This window comes from Colobus angolensis, unplaced genomic scaffold, assembly GCF_000951035.1.
Source record: "Colobus angolensis palliatus isolate OR3802 unplaced genomic scaffold, Cang.pa_1.0 Scaffold177, whole genome shotgun sequence".
In the NCBI taxonomy this organism is placed as follows: domain Eukaryota; kingdom Metazoa; phylum Chordata; class Mammalia; order Primates; family Cercopithecidae; genus Colobus; species Colobus angolensis.
In genome coordinates this window covers 735,249-759,665 of record NW_012114899.1, presented here as the reverse complement: position 1 = coordinate 759,665, position 24,417 = coordinate 735,249, and the positions used below count along the sequence as shown (strand labels likewise).

The 24,417-nt window shown below is 35.5% G+C and overlaps 2 protein-coding genes across 4 annotated transcripts in view; both read left to right on the top strand.

The window, feature by feature from the left end:
- Window positions 1-24,417, top strand: part of MINPP1 (multiple inositol-polyphosphate phosphatase 1) — a 57,128-nt gene that overhangs the window by 4,693 nt on the left and 28,018 nt on the right. For 2 of the 3 annotated variants that reach the window (XM_011938749.1, XM_011938751.1), the window contains exons 3-4: window positions 3,884-3,981; window positions 10,687-10,820. The exons of the other annotated variant lie outside the window; for it this stretch is intronic. In XM_011938749.1, coding sequence (XP_011794139.1) covers window positions 3,884-3,981; window positions 10,687-10,820 — 232 coding nt within the window. The remainder of the gene's footprint in view (window positions 1-3,883; window positions 3,982-10,686; window positions 10,821-24,417) is intronic. 3 annotated transcript variants of the gene reach the window in all.
- On the top strand, window positions 13,509-14,873 carry LOC105509515 (cell growth regulator with RING finger domain protein 1-like). Its single transcript, XM_011938748.1, is given in 2 exon segments — window positions 13,509-13,930; window positions 14,070-14,873. Coding segments are annotated over 2 exon segments (996 nt in total). The 3' UTR covers window positions 14,644-14,873.

Here is a 24,417-nt window from a genome sequence, read left to right as displayed (position 1 = left end):
GAATTTATATTCCATAGGGCAGATGTTGACAAAGATACGTGCAAAGATTGTAGATTACATTATACTCTGAATTAATTTCCAAAAGCCTGGAAGTAGATGTTGGGGAAAAAAATAGATTAGAATTTGTCAGTCACAGGGCCTAGATGCTTTATAAGGATCAAAAAGAAGATGCTTAGACTAGCATTTGAAATTGAATGTTTTCTCTCTCTGCAAACTGGCAGTACATTGGCATCACCCATGGAGCTTTAAAAATTATTTACTTTATTGGGAAATAATTCAAACATAAAGATAACAAAAAAGGCTAATGTAGTGAACATCCCTATACCCACCACTTGGTTTTACTCAATTTTAACTTTGTGCTTCAGTTACTTGCCTTAAATAAATTGAGGTCCATTGGTCCCTTTCCTGGATCCCATTCTTTCCTTTCTCACCGATGTTAATTGTTGTCATGAATTGAGCATTTATATTATCCCGTGTTTTATACATAAATGAGATATTGTTTTGCAGATTTTAAAACTTTTAAGAATGATATCAAAGTTTATACCAGTCTGAAATTTGATTTTTATGCAGATTTTTGTTTTTGATGTAATGTTTGTAATTCTAGTCCTACATTTTAAATGTATGTATTCCATTCTATAAGTATACCAGTATCAAGCCATTATTCTGTTAGTAGGCATTTAGGTTGTTGAAAAAGATTTTATTTAAACTATTTTTAGTCTCTGAATGGGCAAGAATTATGTATTTTACTGATGGAGTAACAGCAACTTCTTTTTGGAGGCAATATTAATATAGTGGTTAAAATAATGTATTCTGGAATTGGACTATTTGCATTTGAATCTTGACTCTACTATCCTATTGAATAACTGTGATTTTTGACAAGTTTCTTAATATCTTTATGCCACAGTTTCCTTCTTTGTAAAATGAATGTGGGAATTATTCTTGTCTTGTAGGATTATTGCAAAGATTATATAAGATTAATTCATACAAAGCATTTAGTACCTGGCACAATAATTAAGCAATAAATACTTTTGCTATTTAAATACCCTTTTGTTTACATAGAGGGGTGATGCTATATGTATTTTCAGTAACTTTACTATTTTTACTTAACAATATATTTGTCTCTAGACAAATACAGAACTGTCTCATTCTTTTAAATCCTGTGTTATTTCATGAGACATATGAATGACTCAATTTGTAAGTCAATGCTAGTTAAATTATTTAAGCCATCATCGAATTTTACTGCTGTAAGAGGCTGTTGCTAATGCAGTCCAGATTCTTTTTATATAAACCATTTTCCTACTGAAATTTTTCTTAGTTTTTAACGCTTTCAGGTAATGCTTCAATGAACACTCTTGTAGTCTGTTTTTTACACTTGAGAGTTTATTTGTAAGATAAAATAGGTGAGGCTGGGTGCCGTGGCATAACCTATAATCCCAGCACTTTGGGAGGCCAAGGTGGTTGGATCACTTGAGCCCAGGAGTTCGAGACTAGTCTTGGCTACATGGTGAAACCCTTCCTCTATCAAAGATACAAAAATTAGCCAGTCTCATTATCTGATCTCTAAATAAATAAATAGATTTTAAAAAATGTTTTTTAAAGATAAATAGGTGAAATTGCTGGGTGAACACACATGAATATTTTATATCTTGACATATACTTTGAAATTATTCTCTGAAGGTGTAGTAAAAATTTATATCCACAGTATATGAGAATGTTCATTTTCCCGTATCTTCCAATAGTAGATATTATTAGTCATTTTAATTTTTGCCAATTTGATTAATGAAAAATAGTATCTAGCTTTAATTTGCAGTTCTTTGATTACTTCTGAAAGTGAACATCTTTTCATGTTTAGTAGCCATTTGCATTTCTTCTGAGAATTGCCCCTTCATAACTTTGTTCATTTTCTATTGGGTTATTTTTGTTTTCTTATGAATCACAAATACCTTTTATGTGTTATAGGTATATTAATTATATATTTTAATTCTGCCTGACAAAGGATTCGCCCTTTGCTTGTTGTATGTTGCTAATATTTTAATTTTTTCCTTATTTCTTAGGTTTGTTGATGGTGCCTTTGATTGCACAGAAGTTTACATCTTCTAAATAGCCATATCTGTCTCTTCATTATGGCTTCTGAGTGTTGTATTTTGTCCAGGAATCCTCCCACCCCAAGATTATTATATTTTCCTATTGTCTTCCTTTTTTGTTGTTTTATTTTTTTCTCAAGGGAGCAGAGGGAAAGGGTCTATTTCGTTTTTTAAATATTTAAATTTCTTACCCACCTGAAAGATTTTTGAGGTTATGAAAGATTGACCAAGAAATCAGAAGGGTCATAACGGATAAGTCAGAGCTATAACTTAAATAAGATCATGTATCTAACTTCTTTACTTTGTAAGTGGGGAAATTGACACTTAAGAGAGCTTACCCAGGATAATTAGTGGCAAAGTCAGGTCTCAGCCTGTCTTGATCTGATGCTTTTTCTCCCTGTACTCTAAAGAGTTGTTTGGTGAATTTTTTTTTTTCCAGTTAACTCTCTTCTAGTTAAAGAATATACCGTTTGGACTGACTTCATAGTTTCGGAATTAGAGCTTTGAGTGTAAATAAGCCAGATCCTTTCATCAAATGTACCTGGTACTTACAAGCCACTATATTGTATCAGGTATTGAGATTATAAAACCTTTTCTTTACATGAGCAAAGTTTTGAATGGCTTTTCTGTATATTTCCAATGAAATGTATTTTTTTGTATTGTATACTGCTTCAGGGGAATTCTTTAAACTCAGAACTAGCGCAAAATGCATGTAACGTCAGTTGATTTTTGGTCCCATTTGCCTTTAGGAAAACAGGAAATGCAGTAAAATTAAAGAAAAATCAAAGCAGTGGAGGCAACCACTGCGGTTGAATTTTTTTCTCCCTAGCATTAAATATCACTTACTTCTCACTAAGTAGAAAGCAGCAGTGTTTTATTTACTAACAAAGGCTACTTTTTATAGCCCAAGCATTCATTCCCTTATCCCTTCTCTTCAATACCCATATGTATCTCAGAGTAATGTAATCAGCAAATTAGCAGTGTAAAAATCCTAGATAACTTATTCTGAAATCCACTTCCGAAATCATTTGAGCAGCTAAGTTTGAAAACCTGATGTTGGTACCAACATTTCTCTAGTGTGTGATTTTCCCCTTTGTTGGCTGTCTCTCCTTCCCCCTCAGTTAGCTTATACTTCTTCCCTCTCTATCTCTGGAGTCTTCTCTCTCCTTTTATATCTTTTCTGTACTTGCTGCTGCTTCTCAGTTATAAAATGAATTGTATAATTTAAACTGTTCAATGTACTTTGTTATTTGTAATTTTTCGAGTCGGGTACTAAAACCTTTATAACCTTAGCCCCCCCTCCTTGAACCCTCTAAAATTAACAAAATCATGTTAAGTTTTATATAGCAAGTCCTTGGATTACACTTTTTGTTGATATTGCTAGGCAAATATGTTCTTAACAAGTAATTGCCTGAGACAGGAGGATTGCTTGAGCCCAGGAATCCGAGGTTGCAGTGAGCTGTGATCACCACTGCACTCCAGCCTGGACAAAACAGCAATACCCTGTCAAAAAAAAAAGGCAGGGGAGGCAGAAAAAAGTTACCAATTACAGAAAATTTCTTAGTTTTTTTGGACTGAAATTTATACTTCTCATGGTTTCTTCCTGAGAGTTCAGTTCTGCCCCCTTAGATTATACAGAGCAAGTCTCTTAATGCTTTGATAGCCAGGAAGAAACTAAATAATTTCTTCCCCAAACCGAAGATGTCCATTTTATTGAGCTGTACCACACAAAGATATTTAACCTTTGAAAAATTGCAGAAAATAATGACCCACAAAATTTTACCTTTTTTCCCCCCCAGATTTAATTCAAGTAGCCTTTTTCACCTGTTCATTTGACCTGGCAATTAAAGGTGTTAAATCTCCTTGGTGTGATGTTTTTGACATAGATGATGCAAAGGTAAGTATTATTTTTGCAGTTTCTTTGCTTTTTAAAAAAAATTTTTTTTGGCTTGCTTGTTTGCATTTGGTTACTTGAAGCAGCTTTTCAGAAAATGAGCAGTTAGGGAACATAAATTGTTTTGTGACTAACTCCTAATTTTCCTTGAATAAAGAGAGATTAAAGGTTCACATTGGTCCCACCTACTTGTAAATAGTTCAGGTTCAAAAAACTCTGGAAACGTTTTTTCCATGATGATTTGATTTCTAAATCAACCCATTTACAGACCTACCTTTAACCAACCCATCATCAAATTTTACTACTTGGAAGGGATTGTAGAGCTGATATAATCCCAGATTCTTCTTATAGGAAGCCAAAGCTCAGAGAGAATAAATGGTTTTCCAAAGTCCTAGTGACTATTTTATAACATTTTTCATGGGAAATTGTGTTCGGTGTTTTACAGTGAACACTCGTATGTCCTTCGCCTATATTTACCAGCTGTTAACCTTTTTTGCCACATTTCCTTTATCGGTCTCTCTACTATATTAGTTTCCTGTTGCTGCTCTAACAAGTTACTACAAACTTAGTGGCTTTAAACAATATAAGTTTATTATCTTATGGTTCTGAAGGTCAGAAGTTCAAATTGAATCTTACAGGGCTGAAATCAAGGTATCAATAGAGCTGTATTCTTTCAGGGGTCTTTAGGAGAACATCCATATCCTGCTTTTTCTGATCTCCAGAGGCTGCTTGCATTTCCTGTCACTCAAACTTCTGATGGGTACATCTCCAACTCTTAACTGTCCTTCCTGCCTGCCTCTTGTAAGGATACTTGTTGATTACACTGGGCACACCTAGATAGTTCAGGATTTATCTCTCCATCTCGAGATTCATAACTTAATCACATTGGCAGATTCCCTTTTATCAGGTAAGGTAACATATTCATAGGATCTCAAGGATTAGAATGTGGACATATGGGAGCAGTTTTTTCTGTCCACCATGTATATATAATCTTCTTGTACCCCCCACCATCAGGATGTTTCACCCTTAAATACTTGGGCATGCATCTAGGACAAGAACATTCTTTTGTATAACCACAATACAGTATACCATAGTTATATTTGTGTGTATAATGTATACCACAGTATTTTCTAATATACAGTCAACTTTCAAATTTTCACATCCTAAGTCTTTTATAGCTGTTTTTTGTTTGTTTTGTTTTATAAGATTCAGGATCTGATAAGGGATCATTCATCGCATATGGTTGCATTTCTTTTAGTCTCATTTAACCTGAAAGAGTGCTCTAGCTTTCCTTTTGCCCTTTGTACATTGGCATTTTGGAGGAGTCTAGGCCAGGTTTTTTGCAGAATACTTTTGGATGTGTCTGATATTTTTTACTTAGGATTAGATTCAGATTAAACATTTTTGACAAGAGCCCTACATAACTGATATATCCATCTCAGTGCATCATATCAGAAGGACTGATGTCCATTTGTCACATCATTGATGATGATGATGATGATTATTATTATTATTATCATTATTTTTGAGACACTGTCTCTCTCTGTCGCCCAGGCTGGAGTGCAGTGACACAATCTTGGCTCACTGAAAACTCCGCTCCCCAAATTCAAGTGATTCTTGACCATTTGATCATTTGATTACAATGGTGTCTGCCTGATCTCTTTATTGTAGAGGTACTTTTTTTCTTGTAAATAAGGAACTGCTTGACCAGGCATGGTGTCTCATGCCTGTCATCCCAGCACTTTGGGTGTTTTGTATTATTTTCTTCTTCAGTGATTTGATAGAAAATAATTTATACCGGCTTTGGACTTTCACTGTGAAATAGGTTTATATACTGAAGTATTTACAGATGAAATAAAATGATACCTGGGATTTGCTTCAAAATAATTCAGTGGTAGTGGTAGGAGCAAAGCTGAAATGGGACTGGTTGAATGCTGATTATTGTTGAAACTGGATGAGTACACAAAAGTTCTTTATACTACTGTCTTATATTTTTTATGTGTTTAAAGTTCTTCATTAAGTTTTTTTTTTTTTTTTTTTTTTTTTGAGGCAGAGTCTCCCTCTGTCACCCAGGCTGGAGTACAGTGGACCAATCTCAGCTCACTGCAACCTCTGCCTATTGTGTTCAAGCAATTCTCCTGCCTCAGCTTCCCAAGTAGCTGGGATTACAGGCATGTGCCTTCACACCCAACTAATGTTTGTGTTTTTAGTAGAGACGGGATTTCACCATGTTGGCCAGGCTGGTCTCGAACTCCTGACCTCAAGTAATCCTCCTGCCTCACCCTCTCAAAGTGCTGGAATTACAGGTGTGAGCCACTGCGCTTGGCCAAGAATGGTTTTTACAATTAAAAATGAATAGACATTTATGAAATTCTGAGATAATTAGATATCTTGGACCTTGAGTACCTTCAGCAAGCATTTTTTGAGTTTCTGTTCTGTGACAAGCACTTGCTTGGAACTAAAGACACTAACATTAGATAGATATTGTCCTCAAAGAATGTCGCAAGGAATGAAAGACATGTAACTAAACCATTGCAAGATAATAGAATGTTTATACAGTAATAGAAACATACGCAGATGCTCCTTGACTTATTGTGGGGTTGCATCCAGACTAGACCCATGGCAGGTTGAATATCTTAAGTTGGAAGTGCATTTCCGATTTACAGTGCGTTTATCCAGACATAGCCTCGTTGTAAGTCAAGGAGCGCATTGAATGTGTATTGCTTTTGAACCATTGTAAAGTTGAAAAATTGTCAGTCAAACCATCATATGTTGGGGACTGCCCGTAAAAGGTGTAGTGATGCACAAAGGAGAAAATTAATTTGTAGGATAGCTTTTTTGCAATTTGTGTCTTTAATAAGTATGTCTAGATTTTCTCTCTCTTGGGATTAGTTTTGGTATTTAATGTACCTATAAAAGTCAGTCATTCATGTTATCCATTATTTGCTGAATTAAGCCAATATATCTTTTGATTTTAAAAAGTGTTTTCCTTCTCTGAAATTATTTCCCCATAATTACTTGTGTATTTTTGCTTTCAATTTTTTCTTTATTACGGTAGTTTATTGTTTACTAGTTTATTTTTTCCCCAAGAAACAGTTTAGCCTTATCTGTTTTTGAACTTTATATTATGGAATTACTCTGTGTATGTTTTTTTCTTTTGGTATCTAGCTCTTGTTCAACATTAAGTTTTTAAGATTTATTTGGGAGCTAAATGGTGAGAACGCATGGACAGATAGAGGGGAACAACATACACTGGGGCCTTTCAGAGGGCAGAGGATGGGAGGAGGGAAAGGATCAGGAAAAATAACTAATGGGCACTAGGATTAATACCTGGGTAGTGAAATAATCCATACGACAAACCCCCATGACACAAGTTTAAAAAAAAAAAGCTTCCCATTTATAGACTGCTACTTAGAAGGCAGGGATTTGAACTGGGAGGAATTTAAAATGATCTTGACCTGTTGTGTTGTGAAAAGGCTCACAAATTTCAGGAAAATGTACCTCTTCTCAAATGGATTGGGAATTATGAGGTCACAGACATTTCTCAGGATTCTGTAAAACATACCTGTAGCAGAGTATTAGAGGAGATTGAAGCAAAGGGGCGTGAGGTAACTTCTTGGGGGTGATTAAGTCATTGTATTAACACGGCGGGGGTGGGTTATACAGGTGTTTACATTTGTCAAAAATCATCAACATGTATATTTAAATCATGTGAATGTAAATTACAATTTAATAAAGTTTTTAAATTGAAAAATATTTATGAGATTGCATATAGCTACAGTTTTTAATTTTCATTACTATATAGTATTCCATTATGTGAATATTTTACAGTTAATTCATTATCTTTTTGGTAGACATTGTTTTTAGTTTGGGGCTGTTAACGAACCTTGTTGCTATGAACATTATGTATATGTTTGTTGGGGTACAGGTATACCTGTTTCTGAAGGTGTTTGTCTGTGGTAGAATTGTCGATTCTCGTACTTCAGCCTCCTGAGTAGCTGGGACCACAGGCACCCGCCACCACACCTGGCTAATTTTTGTATTTTTAGTATAGAAGGGGTTTTGCCACGTTGGCCAGGCTGGTCTCTAACTCCTGACCTCAAGGGATCCACTCGCCTTGGCCTCCCAAAGTGCTGGGATTACAGGTGTGAGCCACCACACTGGGCCTTTTTTTTTTTTTTTTTAAATAATATAAAGTTTTAATAGCAAGCACATGAGAGTTTTAAAAATCTCAATTGCCTCCTTTTTATTTCTAATAGTAGATTTTATTTCTTGAATAGATGGAACCGACTTTTATCTAATTCCTTTTAATTCCTTTTTAAATTTCTTAGTGTTTACGTCTCTTTGCTAACTTCTTGATTTAATTGCCTTTGGGTAAGGACAGACTCTCTAAAGCCGTGTTTTTCCTCCTCTCTCACACCACCACCACAATCATCAACACAGAAGACCTCTGTGACCAAATGTGTGGGAGCCTTTCCCCTGCACACCAAGCAGGAGACACCAGCTGGGTGTCCTCCAGTTCAGTTCTGACACTGTCTACCTGGAGGTAGTGTTAGATCCCACAGGTTGAGGGCTCAGTCCCCAAGTGCCCCATTGGTACTCTTCTGCTCAACTGACTTCAAGTTGGCGTTCCCATGACCTCTTCTTTGGGTTCAGTTAATTTGCTGTAGCAGCTCACAGAACTCAAGGAAACATGTTTGCAGATTTATTATAAAGGATGTTACAAAGGATAGAGATGAAGAGATGAGTAGGGCGAGTTATGGGGGAAGGAGCGTGGAGCTTCCATGTACTCCCTGGGCATGCCACCCTCCAGGAAGTTCCACATGTTCAGCTTTCTGTAAGCTCTCCAAACCCAGTCTTCTTGGGCTTTTATGGAAGTATTCCTTCCGCCCAGGATATGAGGCAGGACCCCTTCAGGGCAGGATCTTAAGACCCCCAGAAAGGCAGGAAGATGAGAGCTGCCTCTGCACTGTGGAAAGGGAGGCAGGAGAGAGATTCTGTTTCCTGAGGCCTGCTCCTGAGGCCTCACACACCCAGTATTATATCAAAAGACTTCAAAAAGGAATATGGGAGTTACAAACCAGAAAGTGTGGACGAAAGCCAATATATATATATCGTAACACCACAGGTCAGCCCCTGGTTTTCAAAGAGGGATACCTTACATCAAAAGAGTATACACAGTCATTAATAGTTAGTCCAGTCCATCATCTTGTATGAATGTCTTCCAGGGCGAGGCCACTCAGGTTTGCCAGCTTCATTTCAATCCTGTCGGGTTCCAAAACCAGGAGTGGTTTTGGCAAGTATATAGCTTCACCGTTTCATGCATCTGTCATAGTTGAGCTAAGAGACAGTGTCACCTTTTGCTCTGAGCCTTGTTCAAGGCGTTCATGTAATATTTGATTTCCTTTATAACCCATTTATTCATCCTTTTACTCTCAGCTATTCTCCTTGTCTTCATTAATAGATATCTACACTTCTGCCTTTGGAAGGGACACAAGTTGCCATTGTGCTATGCTAGTCTAGATTGCAGGCAGTAATGCTAGTGTAGCAAGTAGCTCCTCCTCACCCCTTTAATGTATTTTTTATTTTGTTTTTACATATGGCACTGACCCACCCCTGCTCTTAAAACTTACTATGACTTGAACTTAGTTTCTCTAGGAGCTCTTTTGGGAAGAAAGGTTCGTGACTATTCCAGTCGTCTTGAACCTCTTTTGGGTTACATATTTTAGTCCTCTAGTTGTGGTTTTAGCTACAGGTTTTAGTTCTAGATAGAGGTTTTAGTTCTCCACTTTTACATGAGCAAATGATCAAATGATACGTAAGTGCAAAATTTAACCCTCAGATAAAGGCTACTTAATTACCAGCTCCCGATTCCAGACCTTGCAGCAGAGATTAATCACTGTAATCAGTGATAGGTAAGTTTCAAACTGTTTTCTATACTTTTATAATCTGTATCATTCTTAGAAATATAAAGGGTATAATGTATATGTGTGTGTGGGTAATAAATGGTATTATAGGGTATGTATTATTTTTAATGGACTCGTATTCAACATTGTGTCTTGGAGCTCTTCCATGTCAGTACATGGAGATCTATAATACAGAACTTTTTGATAACTGCAAAGTATTCTGTAGTATGTGTATATCATAGTTTATTTAACCATCTACCTACTGTTGGAATTTAGTTGTTTTTGGGGATTTTTTGGCATCTATAAGCAGTGCTACTGTAAGTCATTTTTGTACATTCTCCCTGGTATTCCTCGGTGAATATCACTTTATAAGAAATGGAATTAAATGGGTCATAGAGTATGTGTGTTTTCATGGATTTTGCCAGTTTGCCCTCTAGAATGTCTATACCAATATACATTCCTCCCAACAGTACCCATTTCCCCATATCCTTGGTACACTTTTATTATTATTTTTTTCACCAAACTGATACATGAACCAAAGTAACTCATTTTCTGTTTGACTTCTACCTTCTCAAAATTCTTAAACATTTCTCATCTACTGTTGTTATCTTCTGTGTTTTAATGAATATTCTTCTTCTTTATTCTTTCTTCCAGATATATCCTTGACATATGACATAAATACTATATTTTGTGCAGTATGGTAATTAAACACTGTAACCATTTCTTAGAGAATCATTATTAAATCAGGGAATCTATTATGTTTTTGAAAATATATTAGAATTGATTTTTGAATTTTTTTTAGGTATTAGAGTATTTAAATGATCTGAAACAATATTGGAAAAGAGGATATGGGTATACTATTAACAGTAGATCCAGCTGCACCTTGTTTCAGGATATCTTTCAGCATTTGGACAAAGCAGTTGAACAGAAACAAAGGTAAGAACTTTCTAAAAAATTTGAAGTACATTTTGAGTTTACTATTAAACCTCTGGAAAATTTTTTGTAATGAGTAATTTTAAAAAATAGTTTTTGCTTGTGTTTTAAAAAATATTTTTTAATATAATGTGATACAAAAGAATTAGATAACATGTGTAAGTTATAAAACATATGAAACCTTCCACTCTACCCAAGAACTACAATGTTAATAATAACTTGGATTTGTTTACTTATGTGTTCCTCAGCTGTTCTGTTTTCCTGCCTCTTCTTGCCCTTCCCTTTCTCCAGAAACTACTCTTTGGAATTTTGTATTTGTCATTCCTTCGCCTCTTTAAAATAGTTTATATTATTAATGTATTGGTGCCGAAATAATATATTTAGTTTTTCTTGGAATCATACTGTTTATTGTCTTTTGGACCTTGCTTTGTTTCCCCCCTCAACTTTATGTTTTTTATATTCAACATATTATTGCATATAGCTGTAGTTCATTTTCACTATAGTACAATATTCAGTAATGTGAATACACCATAATTTATGCCACGTACTCTTGTCAGTGGGCATTTAGATAGTTCCTATCTTTAGCTATTATAAATAGTGTAATTGTGAACTCTATGTGGCTCCTGCTATGAATGTGCAAAATGTTTTTACTTTGAAAGAGAAAAAACTTTTGTTAATATTTATAATCTTCAATTAAAAATAATTTTTCAAGACTTGAACCTTTGATAGAACCTCAATTCCATTTTATTTGTCAGATTTGCTTCAATGAAGGCTTATACACTTAAAATTGGAGACAAAAATCATGCTGTAAAAATTGAGATAGAAAAAAACTAGAGATGGTGTGTTTCATTGTGTTTCCAGTACTACATTTTATTTATAAAAATATATTTTGTTTGTGAATATGACTTTAGTTTGTGGAAATTTCTTGAGGTTGTTGGGAGTTCAGGAAGAAAAACCAAATTGAGTATTTAGTTTCTGCTACCAAAAAGTTGTGTGGTGATTTCATTCAAGGCAAGTACCTTTGAAATAGGAGTTAACTTTTTTCCTGTTCAATTTTATGAATGGTTTATAACCCTTAGACTTTATGAGATAATATATCTTTATTATTTGTTCATTGTTTGTCTTGCTTTTGGATATGAGGTATGATAAACTTAAAACTGTGTCTGGAAGATTTTAAAATAATGTTTGCTATTATCTTCAATTTAGTGCTTTAAGAAGTTTATCATTGGTGTTTTAAAAGAAGTATTTCTGTGTACTGAAAACTACAAAACATTTCAGAAAAATGACCCAAATAAAGGAAATATATATAATTTTTATGGATTGGAAAACCCAAATTAGTAACCTGTAGATTCTCTATCAAAAATCTCAGTACTTTTTTTTATAGAAATTGAGAAGCTAATTCTAAAATATATGCAGAAATTTAAAGGACCTAGAAGAGCTAAAACAATTTTGAGAAGGAACATAGGGACTTAAAGCACCAGACTTCAGAACTTATATGAAGCTGTATTAATAGTCAAATATTAATAAATCAATAGGATGAAATAGAATCAAGAAATAAACTCAGATATATATGGTAAATTGATTTTTGACAGAGATGCCAAGCTAATACATTGGGGAAAAGGGTAGTATTTTCAACAAATGGTACTGAAACAATTGGATATACATCTTGTCAAAAAATGGCGCCTACACCCTTCACACTGTACACAAAAACAGATTATTTAAAGTAATATATAAAACTGTAAAATTTCTTAAAGAAAATACAGGGGCAATGACCTAAATATAAGAACGAAAACTATAAATCTCTCAGGAAAACTTAGGGGTAAATCTTCATGACCTTATATTAGGCAAGAATTTCTTAGGTGTAACACCAAAAGTGTGATCTGCTAACAGAAGTTCATAAAATGGTTTGGGCGTGGTGCCTCACGCCTGTAATTGGCCTTTGGGAGGCAGATCACCTGAGGCCAGGAGATCGAGACCAGCCTAGCCAACGTGGCAAAACCCCGTCTCTACAAAAAATTCAAAAATTAGCCAGGCATGGTGGTGCACGCCTGTAGTCCCAGCTACTCTGGAGGCTGAGGCAGGAGAATCGCTTGAACCCTGGAGGCAGAGGTTACAGTGAGCCAAGATTGCACGACTGCGCTCCAGCCTGGGTAACAGAGGAAAACTCGGAAAAAAAAAAAAAAGAAAGAAAGTTGATTAAAATGAACGTCAGAATTTAAAACCTTTTACTTCAAAAGACACTATTCAGAAAATGAGAAGACCAAGCCAAATATTTGAAGAAAGTATTTGGAAAACATACATGATTAAGGATTGAATCCAGAATATGCAGACAATTACAACTTATACCAAAACAACCAGTTTTTAGAAGGGCAGAAGATTTGAACAGATTTCACTAAAGAAGATGTATGGATGGCAAACAAGCATATGAAGGGTTGTTCACTGTCGTTAGATATTTAAGCCACAGTGAAATACCACTAATGAATCCTCTAAATTAGCTAAAATAAAAAAGAGATTGTCTTCAGTGTTGGTGAGATGTGAAGAAACTAGAAACCTCATACATGGCTGCTAGGAATATAAAATTGTATAGCCACTTGGGAAAAGTTTTGCAGTTTCTTAAAAAGTCAAACATGTCGGGCTGGACTAGGCTGGGCTATGCGGCTTGAGCCTGGCTCTATCCAGAGCGAGATGCTGATGGCTGCGGTGTTTCTGGTAAGGCTTTATGAATACTCGCCGCTTTTCTACATCGTGGTGGTCTTTACCTGCTTCATCGTGACCACCGGTCTGGTATTCGGATGATTTGGTTGGGATGTTCCAGTAATTCTGAGAAATTCAGAAGTGACCCAGTTCAGCACAAGAGTTTTCAAAAAGCAAATGAGACAAGTCAAGAATCCTTTTGCCTTAGAGATCACTAATCCATCTTCAGCTTCAATTACAACTGTCATAACCTTGACAACAGATTGCCTTGAAGATAGTCTCCTTACATGCTACTGGGGGTGCAGTGTTCAAAAATTATATGAAGCTCTGCAGAAGCATATTTATTGCTTCAGAATAAGCACTCCCCAAGCATTAGAAGATGCTCTGTATAGTGAATATCTCTATCAGGAACAGTATTTGTATCCTTTTATCTGATACACCCATCAACACTGAAAATTAGACTTCTTATGGATAAAGTGTTGCTAAGTTACTGATCATTTTTGGTATATTTTTGTTCTTACGGTTATAGTGGCAATTTGCCTTTACATTTTCAAAAAGTATTAAAAAGGATAGCAAAGAAGAAATATATTGCCAGTTACCAAGAGATAATAAAATTGAAGACTGTGGCACAGTGCCTACATCTCGCTATCCATTGGTAGCGCTATTGACCTTAGCTGATGAGGATGACCGGGAAATTTATGATATTATTTCCATGGTGTCAATGATTCATATTCCTGATAGGACTTATAAACTATCCTACAGAATATTGTATCAATATTTACTCTTGGCTCAAGGTCAATTTCATGATCTTAAGCAACTTTTCATGTCTGCAAATAATAATTTCACTCCCTCCAACTATTCCTCTTCAGAAGAAAAAAACACAGACAGAAGTTTGTTGGAAAAGGTGGGACTCTCTGAAAGTGAAGTTGAGCCATCGGAGAACAGCAAGGAGTGTGTTGTTTGCCAGAATGGGACTGTGAACTGGGTGCTCTTACCATGCAGACACACCTGCCTGTGTGATGGCTGCATGAAGTATTTTCAGCAGTGCCCAATGTGCAGGCAGTTTGTTCAGGAATCTTTTGCACTTTGCAGTCAAAAAGAGCAAGATAAAGACAAACTGAAGACTCTTTGAAGACATTGTAACAGTGAAAAGTACACTTTCTACTAAAGATGCAGAAATTGATGATCTTGGAATTCATTATAACATGGAATCTACAGTATTGGCCATCAATGAAAATTCTATTTTCACTTCATATTTGTATGGTACATGGATGATAAAAATTAATTATTCCTTTCTGCTTAGTGAGTGAATACTGAAATCCATCTGTGTTGATACATAAAAATTCATTCAACTCTTGAAAAGAATCTAAGAGTTTGGCCTTTTATTAGCTAGATTTCCTCTCATGTTAATTAGAAAAATCATTCTGAAAGGCAATCCATTGAAAATTTGAGGAGGTTAAAGCCTTAGGATCACTAAATGTTTTACCTTTGATGTAATCTGGAGAGCAATTAAGAAAAAACTTAATTCTGCTTAAAGTAATTGTGTGTTCTGTAGTTTATACAAAGGAGTTGGAATGAGCTTCTTTAAATCTTTTCCTGAAATACCAGTTTTTATAAATATCCATCTGTTTGGTTTCTAATGTCCCTTATAGTTACATAAATACAGGTCATAGTGTTTAAATACTCGTTCTTAAATCATAAATACAAGATATATATTAAAAAAAAGTCAAACATGTATCTATACGACTAAGCAAATGTATTCCTAAGTATCTACCAAATAGAAATGAATATATGTGTCTATACATAGACTCATGTCAATGGTTACAGCAATGTTATTCATGATAGCTAAAAACATGATAGCTATAAACAGCTCAAGTGCCCATCAACTGATAGATGGATAAACACGTGGTACATACATATGATGGAATACCACTCAGCAATTAAAAAAGAATGAACTACTGATAGTCAACCAAATGGATGACTTCACAAACATGCCAAATGAGAGAGGCCAGATACATAAGACTATATATTGAATGATTCTGTTTGTTTGAAATTTCTAAAAAGCACAAAACTTTGAAGACAAAAGCAAATCGTTGGTGGCCTGGGTCTGGAGGTAGGAGCAGGGATGGGCACAGGGAACCTTTTAAATTAAAAAAAAAAAATTTTTTTTGAGGCGGGGTGTTTCTGTGTTGCCAGGCTAGTTTCAAACTTCTGGGCTCAAGCAGTCCTCTCCCGTTGGTCTCCCAAAGTGTTGGGATTACAGGCATGAGCCGCTGCACCCAGCTGAGCACAGAGAACTTTTAGGTGGTCTAAGTTTTCCCAAACTGGATTGTGGTGATTACACACACAGCTGTATACGTTTGTTAAGATATCTAACTCCCTAATTAAAATTGGTAGTTATGCTTCAGTAAAACTTAATCTGAGTATTTAACAAAAGTATTTAAAAAATGGAATGAAATAATTTTTTGGTAAAAGTGGAAAAAAAATTTTTAAAGAAGACTCCATTTTTCTGAGTTAGTAAATTTTTTTTTACAAGGCAACACCAAAATGCTTATGACAAAATTACTGAAAATGTTTTAAAATTATTAGATCACTTCCCTGAGTTGATGTGCAATATATTAGAAAATAATTGAATTTTTTAAATTAAGGATTTTACAGTGTCATAGGGTCATTATTTTTTAAAACAGTTTGAGAAATAATTCATATACAGGCATGTCTCAAAGATACTGCAAGTTAAATTCCAGACCACTGCAAAAAAGTGAATATCACGATAAAGGGAGTCACACAATTTTTTTGGTTTCCTGGTACATATAAAAGTTATGTTTATACTATAATAAGCATGCAACAGCATTTTGTCTTAAAAAACAGTACACACATACCTTAATTTAAAAATGCTTTATTACTAGGAAATGCTCATGATCATCTGAGCCTTCAGAGAGTTGTAATCTTTTTGCAGGTAAAGGGTCTTCCCTCAGGTGTTGATGGCTGCTGACTAATGAGAGTAGTGGTTGCTGAAGGCTGGGGTGGCTGTGGCAATTTATTATAAAAGAAAATATCAATGAAGTTTGCTGCATCAGGTGACTCTTTCTTTCATGCATTCGTTAATAGCATTTTACCCAGAGTAGAACATATTTTAGAATTGGAGTCAGTCCTCTCAAAGCCTGTCACTGCTTTGTCAACTTTCTCAATCCTTTGTTATCATTTCAACAATATTCATAGTATCTACACCATGGGTAGATTTCATCTCAAGAAACCACTTTGTTCATCCCTAAGAAGCAACTCCTCATGTATTCAAGTTTTATCATAATATTGCAGTAATTCAGTCATGTCTTTGGGCACCATTTGTAATTTTCTTGCTATTTCCACCACATCTGCAGCTACTTCCTATCATCCATGAGGGTTGGAATCAGCCTCTTCCAAACTCCTGTTAATGTTGATGTTTTGACCTCCTCCCATGAATTACAAATATTCTTAATGGCATCTAGAGTGGTGAAACCTTTCTGGGAGGTTTCCAGTTTACATTCCCCAGATCCATTAAAGGAATCACTGTCTATGACAGCTATAGCCTTATGACATTTATTTCTGAAATAAATAATATTTCTCTTTTATATGAAATTTATTACTTATTTCTTAAATATTTCTCAAATTTATTTCTTAATGATAAATTTCTTAAAATTTATTTCTTAAATGAAATAAAAATTACTACTTGATCCATGGGATGCAGAATAGATGTTGTGTTAGCAGACATGAGAATAACATTAATTTCCTTGTACATCTCCATCAGAGCTCTTGAATGACCAAGTGTATTGTCAATGAGCGGTAATATTTTGAAAGGAATCTTTGTTTCTGAGGCGGTCTCAATAGTAGGCTTCAAATAGCCAGTAAATCATGCTATATAAAAACAGATGTGCTGTCATCCAGGCTTTGTTGTTCCATTTATAGAGCACAGGCAGAATAGAGTTAGTGTAATTCTTATGGGGCCTAGAATTTTTGGAATGACCAGTGAGCATTGGCTTCAACTTAAAGTCAGGAGCTGCATTATCCCCTAACAAGAGAATCATCCTATGCTTTGAAGCGAGACATTGATGTTCTAGATGGTATCTTCTTCCAAAAGAAGGCTGTTTTGTCTACATTGAAAATCTGCTTAGTATAGTGACCTTCAGTTATCTTAGCTAGATCTTCTGGATCACTTGCAGTTTCTACATCAGGACTTGCTGCTTCACCTTGTATTTTTGTGTTATGAAGATAACTTTTTTCCTTAAACCTCATGAGTCAACCTCTACCAGCTTCTAACTTTTCTTTTGCATCTTTGTCACCTCTTAGCTTTTACAGAATTGAGGAGAGTTAGGGCCTTGCTTTGGATTAGGCTTTGGCTAAGGAGAATGTTGCAGCTATATGGATCTTCTACCAGACTACTGAAACTTTCTTCCTATCAGCAATAACATTCTTCCACTGTCTTATCCATGTGTTCACTGGAGTAGCACTTTTAATTTCCTCCAAGAACGTTTGCTTTGCATTCACAACTTGGCTAACTGACCCAAGAGACCTAGCTTTTGGCCTATTTCGGCTTCGGACATGCCTTCCTCACTAAGCTTAATCATATCTAGCTTTTTGAGTTAAAGTGAGAGATGTATGAGTCTTGCTTTCATTTGAACACTTAGAGGCCATTGTAGGATTATTAATTGGCCTAATTTCAGTATTGTATCTCTGGGAATAGGGAGGCTAGAGGAGAGTGGGGGGGATGGAGAATGGCTGGTCGGTGGAGCAGTCAGAACATATACAACATTTATCAGTTAAATTTACCATCTTATATGGGTGGGGTTCATGGCACCCCAAAACAACTACAAAAGAACATCAAAGATCACTGATCACAGATCACCGTAACAGATATAATAATAATAGTAATAATAATAAAAAACTTTGAAATATTGTGGTAATTACTAAAATGTGATACATTACTAAAATGTGATACACAAAGTGAGCACATGCTGTTGGAAAAATTACACGGATGGCCTTACTTAACTCAGGATTGCCACAAACCTTCCATTTGTGGCAAAATGCAGAATCTACAAAGCACAATAAATCAAAGCACAACAAGATGAGGTAATGCCTGGATCATATACAGTTTACCTACTTAAAGTGCACAATTCAGTGTTTTAGTATATTCACAGAGTTGCACAACCATCACTACTGCAACTTTAGAACATTTTCATCACCTCAAAAAGAAATGCTATATGCTGCGCCTTACAAGTCATTCTCCATTCACCCTCACTCCGCCATCCCCTGCAACCACTATATATTTTCTGTCTGTATAGATTAGTGTATTCTGGACATTTCATATAAATGGAATGATACAATATGTGGTTCTTTGTGACAGGCTTTTTTGATTTAGCATCGTGTTTTTAAGGTTCTTCCATGTTGTACATGTAGCAGTAGCACGTATCATTCTTTTTCATGGCTGAATAATATTCCTTTGTATGACTATACCATGTTTTTGTTCATCTTGCTTTTTTAAAAAAAAATTTGCTTATCTCACCTACAGATAAATTACAGAGGGAAAAATGCAACTAATTGAGCACTCCATTTCTGTTAGCTAGTAGCTGATGGTATTTTAATAAACTGAGAAGATAATGAGGTGAGTTTTCATGCATGGCTTGTGGCAGTAGGTGCAGTTCTGTGGTATAGAGGCAATATGACGTAGTAGGCAGATGCTTGGATTTGGTTTGACTCCTGGTCCAGCTTTATGTATGCTGCAGATTCCTCGCTTTGGAAAAGAGGAATGAAGAATGATGCCTAGCCTTAATTTGAAAATTCGAAATGCTCCAAAATCCAAAAGTTTTTGAGTGCAGACATGATGCGGCAAGTCAAAAATTCCACATCTGACCTCATGTGATGGGTTGTAGTTCAAACTTTGTTTCATGCACAAAATTCTTTAAAATATGTATAAAATTACCTTCATGCTATGTGTGAAAGGTGTATATGGAACATAAATGGATTTCATGTTTAGACTTGGGTCCCATCCTCAAGATTATATATATGTAAATATTTCAAAATCTGAGAAAATTTGAAATCCAAAAGATTTATGGTCCTGAACATTTTGGATAAGGAATACTCAACCTGTACTTCACCTGACTCATAGAATTGTGATAATCAAGTGAGATAATATTTATTAAAGCACTTAGTATAATATGATATGCTGACATGGTATTAGTATTATATGTGATAGTTCTCTGGCCCAAACATGTCCTTAGTGTCTTTTTCAGATATTCACACACCCTTCCCCTCCACCACCCCCGACCCCCTTGGCAGTTGTTCAAATAATGAAAACAAGTACTTTGTGAGACTTACTCTTTTCAAACTATGGCCTCATTTATTAAACTAACTTCCTTTTCATTGCAAGATGGAAAACATTTGTACTTCTTTTGAATGAGGATGCCTTTTCTTGTGGATTGAAAAGAATATTCATTCAACAAAGCAACTACTATGTTTGTATGTCAGGCAGTAATGAGTGAGGCAAAGTCATTGCACTGTGTCTTTTACAGTCTAGAGAAAATAAAAGTGTAAGATTGTGAAACAATGTGAGAAGTTGAAAGAGAGAGTTTGACCCTTTAAGACAGGAAATCATTTTGACCACTGCCTCTTGTTGTAACTGAAGAAGGAATCAACAAACATTGTTCAGCAGTGAGTGATGATGAAGAAATTGGCAGATGGTTTCCTGGGACTGGGGGTATCTGTACTAAAAGACTGATGAGGGTTTTAAAAGAAACTTATTTCGCTGAATTGAGATTAAATCTTAAAATAGGAAAGGAGAAGAAAGTATAGTTTGAGACTTCTGTCAGATTTCTCTCCTAAAAACAGATTGACCAATGCTGTGAGCGGTGCTGGTGAAGAAAATCAGTATATGCTCAGCAAGGAGCAAGTAAGTTGTTTTTTGTTTGTTTGTTTGTTTTTAATTAATGGACTTTTAAAAGTAATTTTAAGTTCACAGGAAAATTGAGTAGAAAGTACAGAGTTCCCACTTAACTGCTTTTCTCCGATGTGGTAGAATAATAAGATTTTAATAGATTATTTATCTTTGTATTTTTCCTGATCTCTTCTATCAGAACATTAGTCTTTTTTTTTTTTTTTTTTCGTACGTGACTTAAATCCTTTTTTTAAATTTGGAATTAGAGTTTATAAATGAGTATTTTGACATTCATATTTTCTGACAAAAAGACTTCCACATAATTCCCAAGTTCCCGGGCTACTTTTTGCTTTCTCCATCCCACCTCTACCTCTTGTTGGAATGTTAATATGTATACAGATTTTATATATATATAAACATTAAATCAGAGACATTCTTCAGTGCCACTGAATTTTTTTTTTAACATAATTTTAATAGTATGGTTTTACTTCATGGAAAAAATGAAAGATTGCAAATTGTTAAATTTTCAGTTAAATATAACCGGCCCTTGAAATTCCGCTCCTTGATTTTATTAGGAACTTGACTTTTACTTTCGTTTTTGCACCATCACTATAGTAATGGGATGAAGGTTAAAATCAGCAAATTCAAGCAGATATTTCTATTTAAGCAGCTGTGATTAGAAAAGAGATCTAATTTACTGAAGAAATGAGTTACCTCTAGATTTTATTCTACTGTCTCCTTATATATCTGTTAATTTAATCTTTTTGGATTCAGGGAAATCAACAAGTTACCTCACGTTTTCTCGAAGTAAGATTTATTTTGAGTCTATAATTACTTGCCTCATGATATCTTCCATTTTAAATTAATTACTATAAAAATATTTTTTACTGTTAACTAAATACCTCCACTCTCAGTGTTAACCTTTTTTTCTACCTTTTTGTTGGGTTTCAAATCATTGATATTTTCAGATCTCATAGTATTTTAAAGCTGTGTAGTCCCATATGTTAACGTAAGATGGCAGCATTGAGATAAATGTGTAGTGACACCAAGTGATTTTAGTTATTTGGTCAATTAGCCCATTGTAACAGGAGAAACTTGCTTCTTTAAAGTTCTTAGAAATGTATGCCAATTCTAGGTCTTTTTGCTAACTTTTTGAAGTCTCAGTTCCATGGAGTTTAGCCAGGGGTATCAGGAATCTTTTCAGTATTAGGAATCTCTTTAGTGTTGAAAGATACTGACTAAATATTTTCTTTCTTTCTTTTTTTTTTTTTTGGAGAGAGTCTTGCTGTATCCCCCAGGCTGGAGTGCAATGACATCATCTCCTCCACCTCCCAGGTTCAAGTGATTCTTATGCCTCAGCCTCCCAAGTAACTGGGATTGCAGGCACCTGCCACCATGCCCAGCTAATTTTTGTATTTTTAGTAGAGACAGGGGTTCACCATGTTGGCCAGGCTGGTCTTGAACTCCTAACCCCAGGTGATCTGCCTGCCTTGGCCTCCCACAGTGCTGGGATTACAGGATTATAGGTGTGAGCCACAGTGCCCGGCCACATACTGGCTAAATATTAATAAGTGAAAGTTTATATAACTAGCCTGGCTGTTCTCTGAATTTATATTCAAATGTCCAGCTGCCTTTTGAATAGACACTTTTTGACTATCACTAGATTGTAGGTCTACTAAGTCGTTATTCATTGTATCTGCACAATTATTTTACCTTTGTACATTTTTTTAAACTATTCTTGTTGAATTGTATCCAGTTTTTTAAGGATTACTCTTAAATCTGTTGTCATATCTGTTCTTGCCATAGTTGGAGAGTATACCTACTCTGTGCTGACCCCAACAGTAGAACCAGGAGGCAAATCTTGTTTCAGTTATTATTTTTAAAAAAGAAACCTCAAACACACAAAACCCCACAACTTTTTAATAACTGTTAAATCAATAGAATAGGCTGTTTAGTGAAGTAGTAAGTTTCCTATTTTAGAAGTATGCTAGTTGAATCTGGATGACTGTGTCAGAGATTCTATAGAAGAAATGCTTCTACCACATAAGAGGTTAGGAAATGATTTCATTATTCCATAACTAAAGGCTCAGTTCATTTCAATTCAGCAAGCAGTTTTTGAGCACATACAGTGTGTGGTCATAGTGCTAGGCATTGGGAATACATAAACAGGGTAAGAAGTTATACCCTCTATATCCAAGGGGCTCTCAGTCTAGTACGGAAGATGCCTTAAGAAAGCAATTTAGGGCCGGGCGCGGTGGCTCAAGCCTGTAATCCCAGCACTTTGGGAGGCCGAGATGGGCGGATCACGAGGTCAGGAGATCGAGACCATCCTGTCTAACACGGTGAAACCCCGTCTCTACTAAAAAATACAAAAAACTAGCCGGGCGAAGTGGCGGGCGCCTGTAGTCCCAGCTACTTGGAGGCTGAGGCAGGAGAATGGCATAAACCCGGGAGGCGGAGCTTGCAGTGAGCTGAGATCCGGCCACTGCACTCCAGCCCAGGCGACAGAGCGAGACTCCGTCTCAAAAAAAAAAAAAAAAAAAAAAAAGAAAACAATTTAGTCAAAAGCAAAAGGATGCTTGGGAAAGTAAGTCATCTCTGCAGTTCATGGTAGTTGGAAATGACTTCTGTGTGGAGGTAAGATGTAAGGTGAGCCTTAATCATTGACATTGTAGTGGGATGGACTTTGCATTGGTATAGGATTATTAAAATTCAAATCCTTGTTCAGCATTTCCTAACCAAAACTGGTCATCTTTAAAATTCAGGTAATACTCATGTTTCAAGATGTTGAGAAGGTTGAGTGGAGTTCTGTGTTCATGTATGTCTGTGTACCACACAAATACATGTAAAGACACACTTATGTTTTACCACTATGCTTTACACAATTATTAAGTATTTTATTAATTGTTGTTAATACCATCATGACAATCATTCCAGGCAAAATTTGGCTAGGAAAGAATAAGGAAGACATCAAGGAAGAAGAGTATTGAGCAAAGGCCTATGTGGGAATGAAAATGTAAAATGCCAAAGTTAATTTGATGGTTTGAGTTAGACAGTGTTGGGAAATAAGCTGTTAGATAGGGTGTTATCTATGCCAGAGAAAAACAGTATACTTTACCTGTCATCTAGATGCTGATTTAAAATTTTTCCTGGCTGGGCGTGCTGGCTCAGACCCATAATCTCAGCACTTCGGGAGGCCAAGGCAGGAGGATCACTTGAACCCAGGAGTTTGACACCAGCCTGGGTAACGGGGGAATCCCTACCTCTACAAAAGAAAAAAAAAAAAAAATTAGCCAGGCATGGTGGCATCTGCCTGTAGTCCCAGCTACTCAGGAGGCTAAGGTGGGAGGATCACCTGAGCCTGGGAGCTCGAGGCTACAGTGAGCCGTGATCATGCCACTGTACTCCAGCTTGGGCAGCAGAGCAAGACCCTGTCTCTAAATAAATAAATAAATAAAATAAGATTGTTCCTATTTCTGCTTTAGTTATTTGTGTTACTTTTAAATAAGTTCCACGTATTCTGAGGTTGACACTTAAATATCTCTCTCCTTAATTAGAACATAGACAAGTAAAATCTATTGTTATTTTTCAGGAATATTTAGACAAATCTATTGAAATAAGTACACAGCTTTTTCCAGGTTATTTTTGAGTACCCACTATGTTCAGGTTATTTGACTGGCAACAGAGGGTATATAAAGATGAATGCATTGAAATTGTCTCCAAACACAGTTTGGAGAACAAGTATAATAGCACTAAAACAGATAAAAACAAAATTACTGAGAGAGAATTAATTTGCACTCTTTGGGGTTTGATAAAGGCTTTATGAGGAGTCTTTGAAGTAGGCTACCAAAGACTTTTCTTTCACTAATCTCAGCATATCAACCCTTAGTAATTGTTTTCATGTGTTTTTAAATAACCCGATTGAGGTATAATTCATGTAAACTATACATATTAAAGTGTACAGTTTGGTCAGTCTTTACATATATATACACCAATGAAACT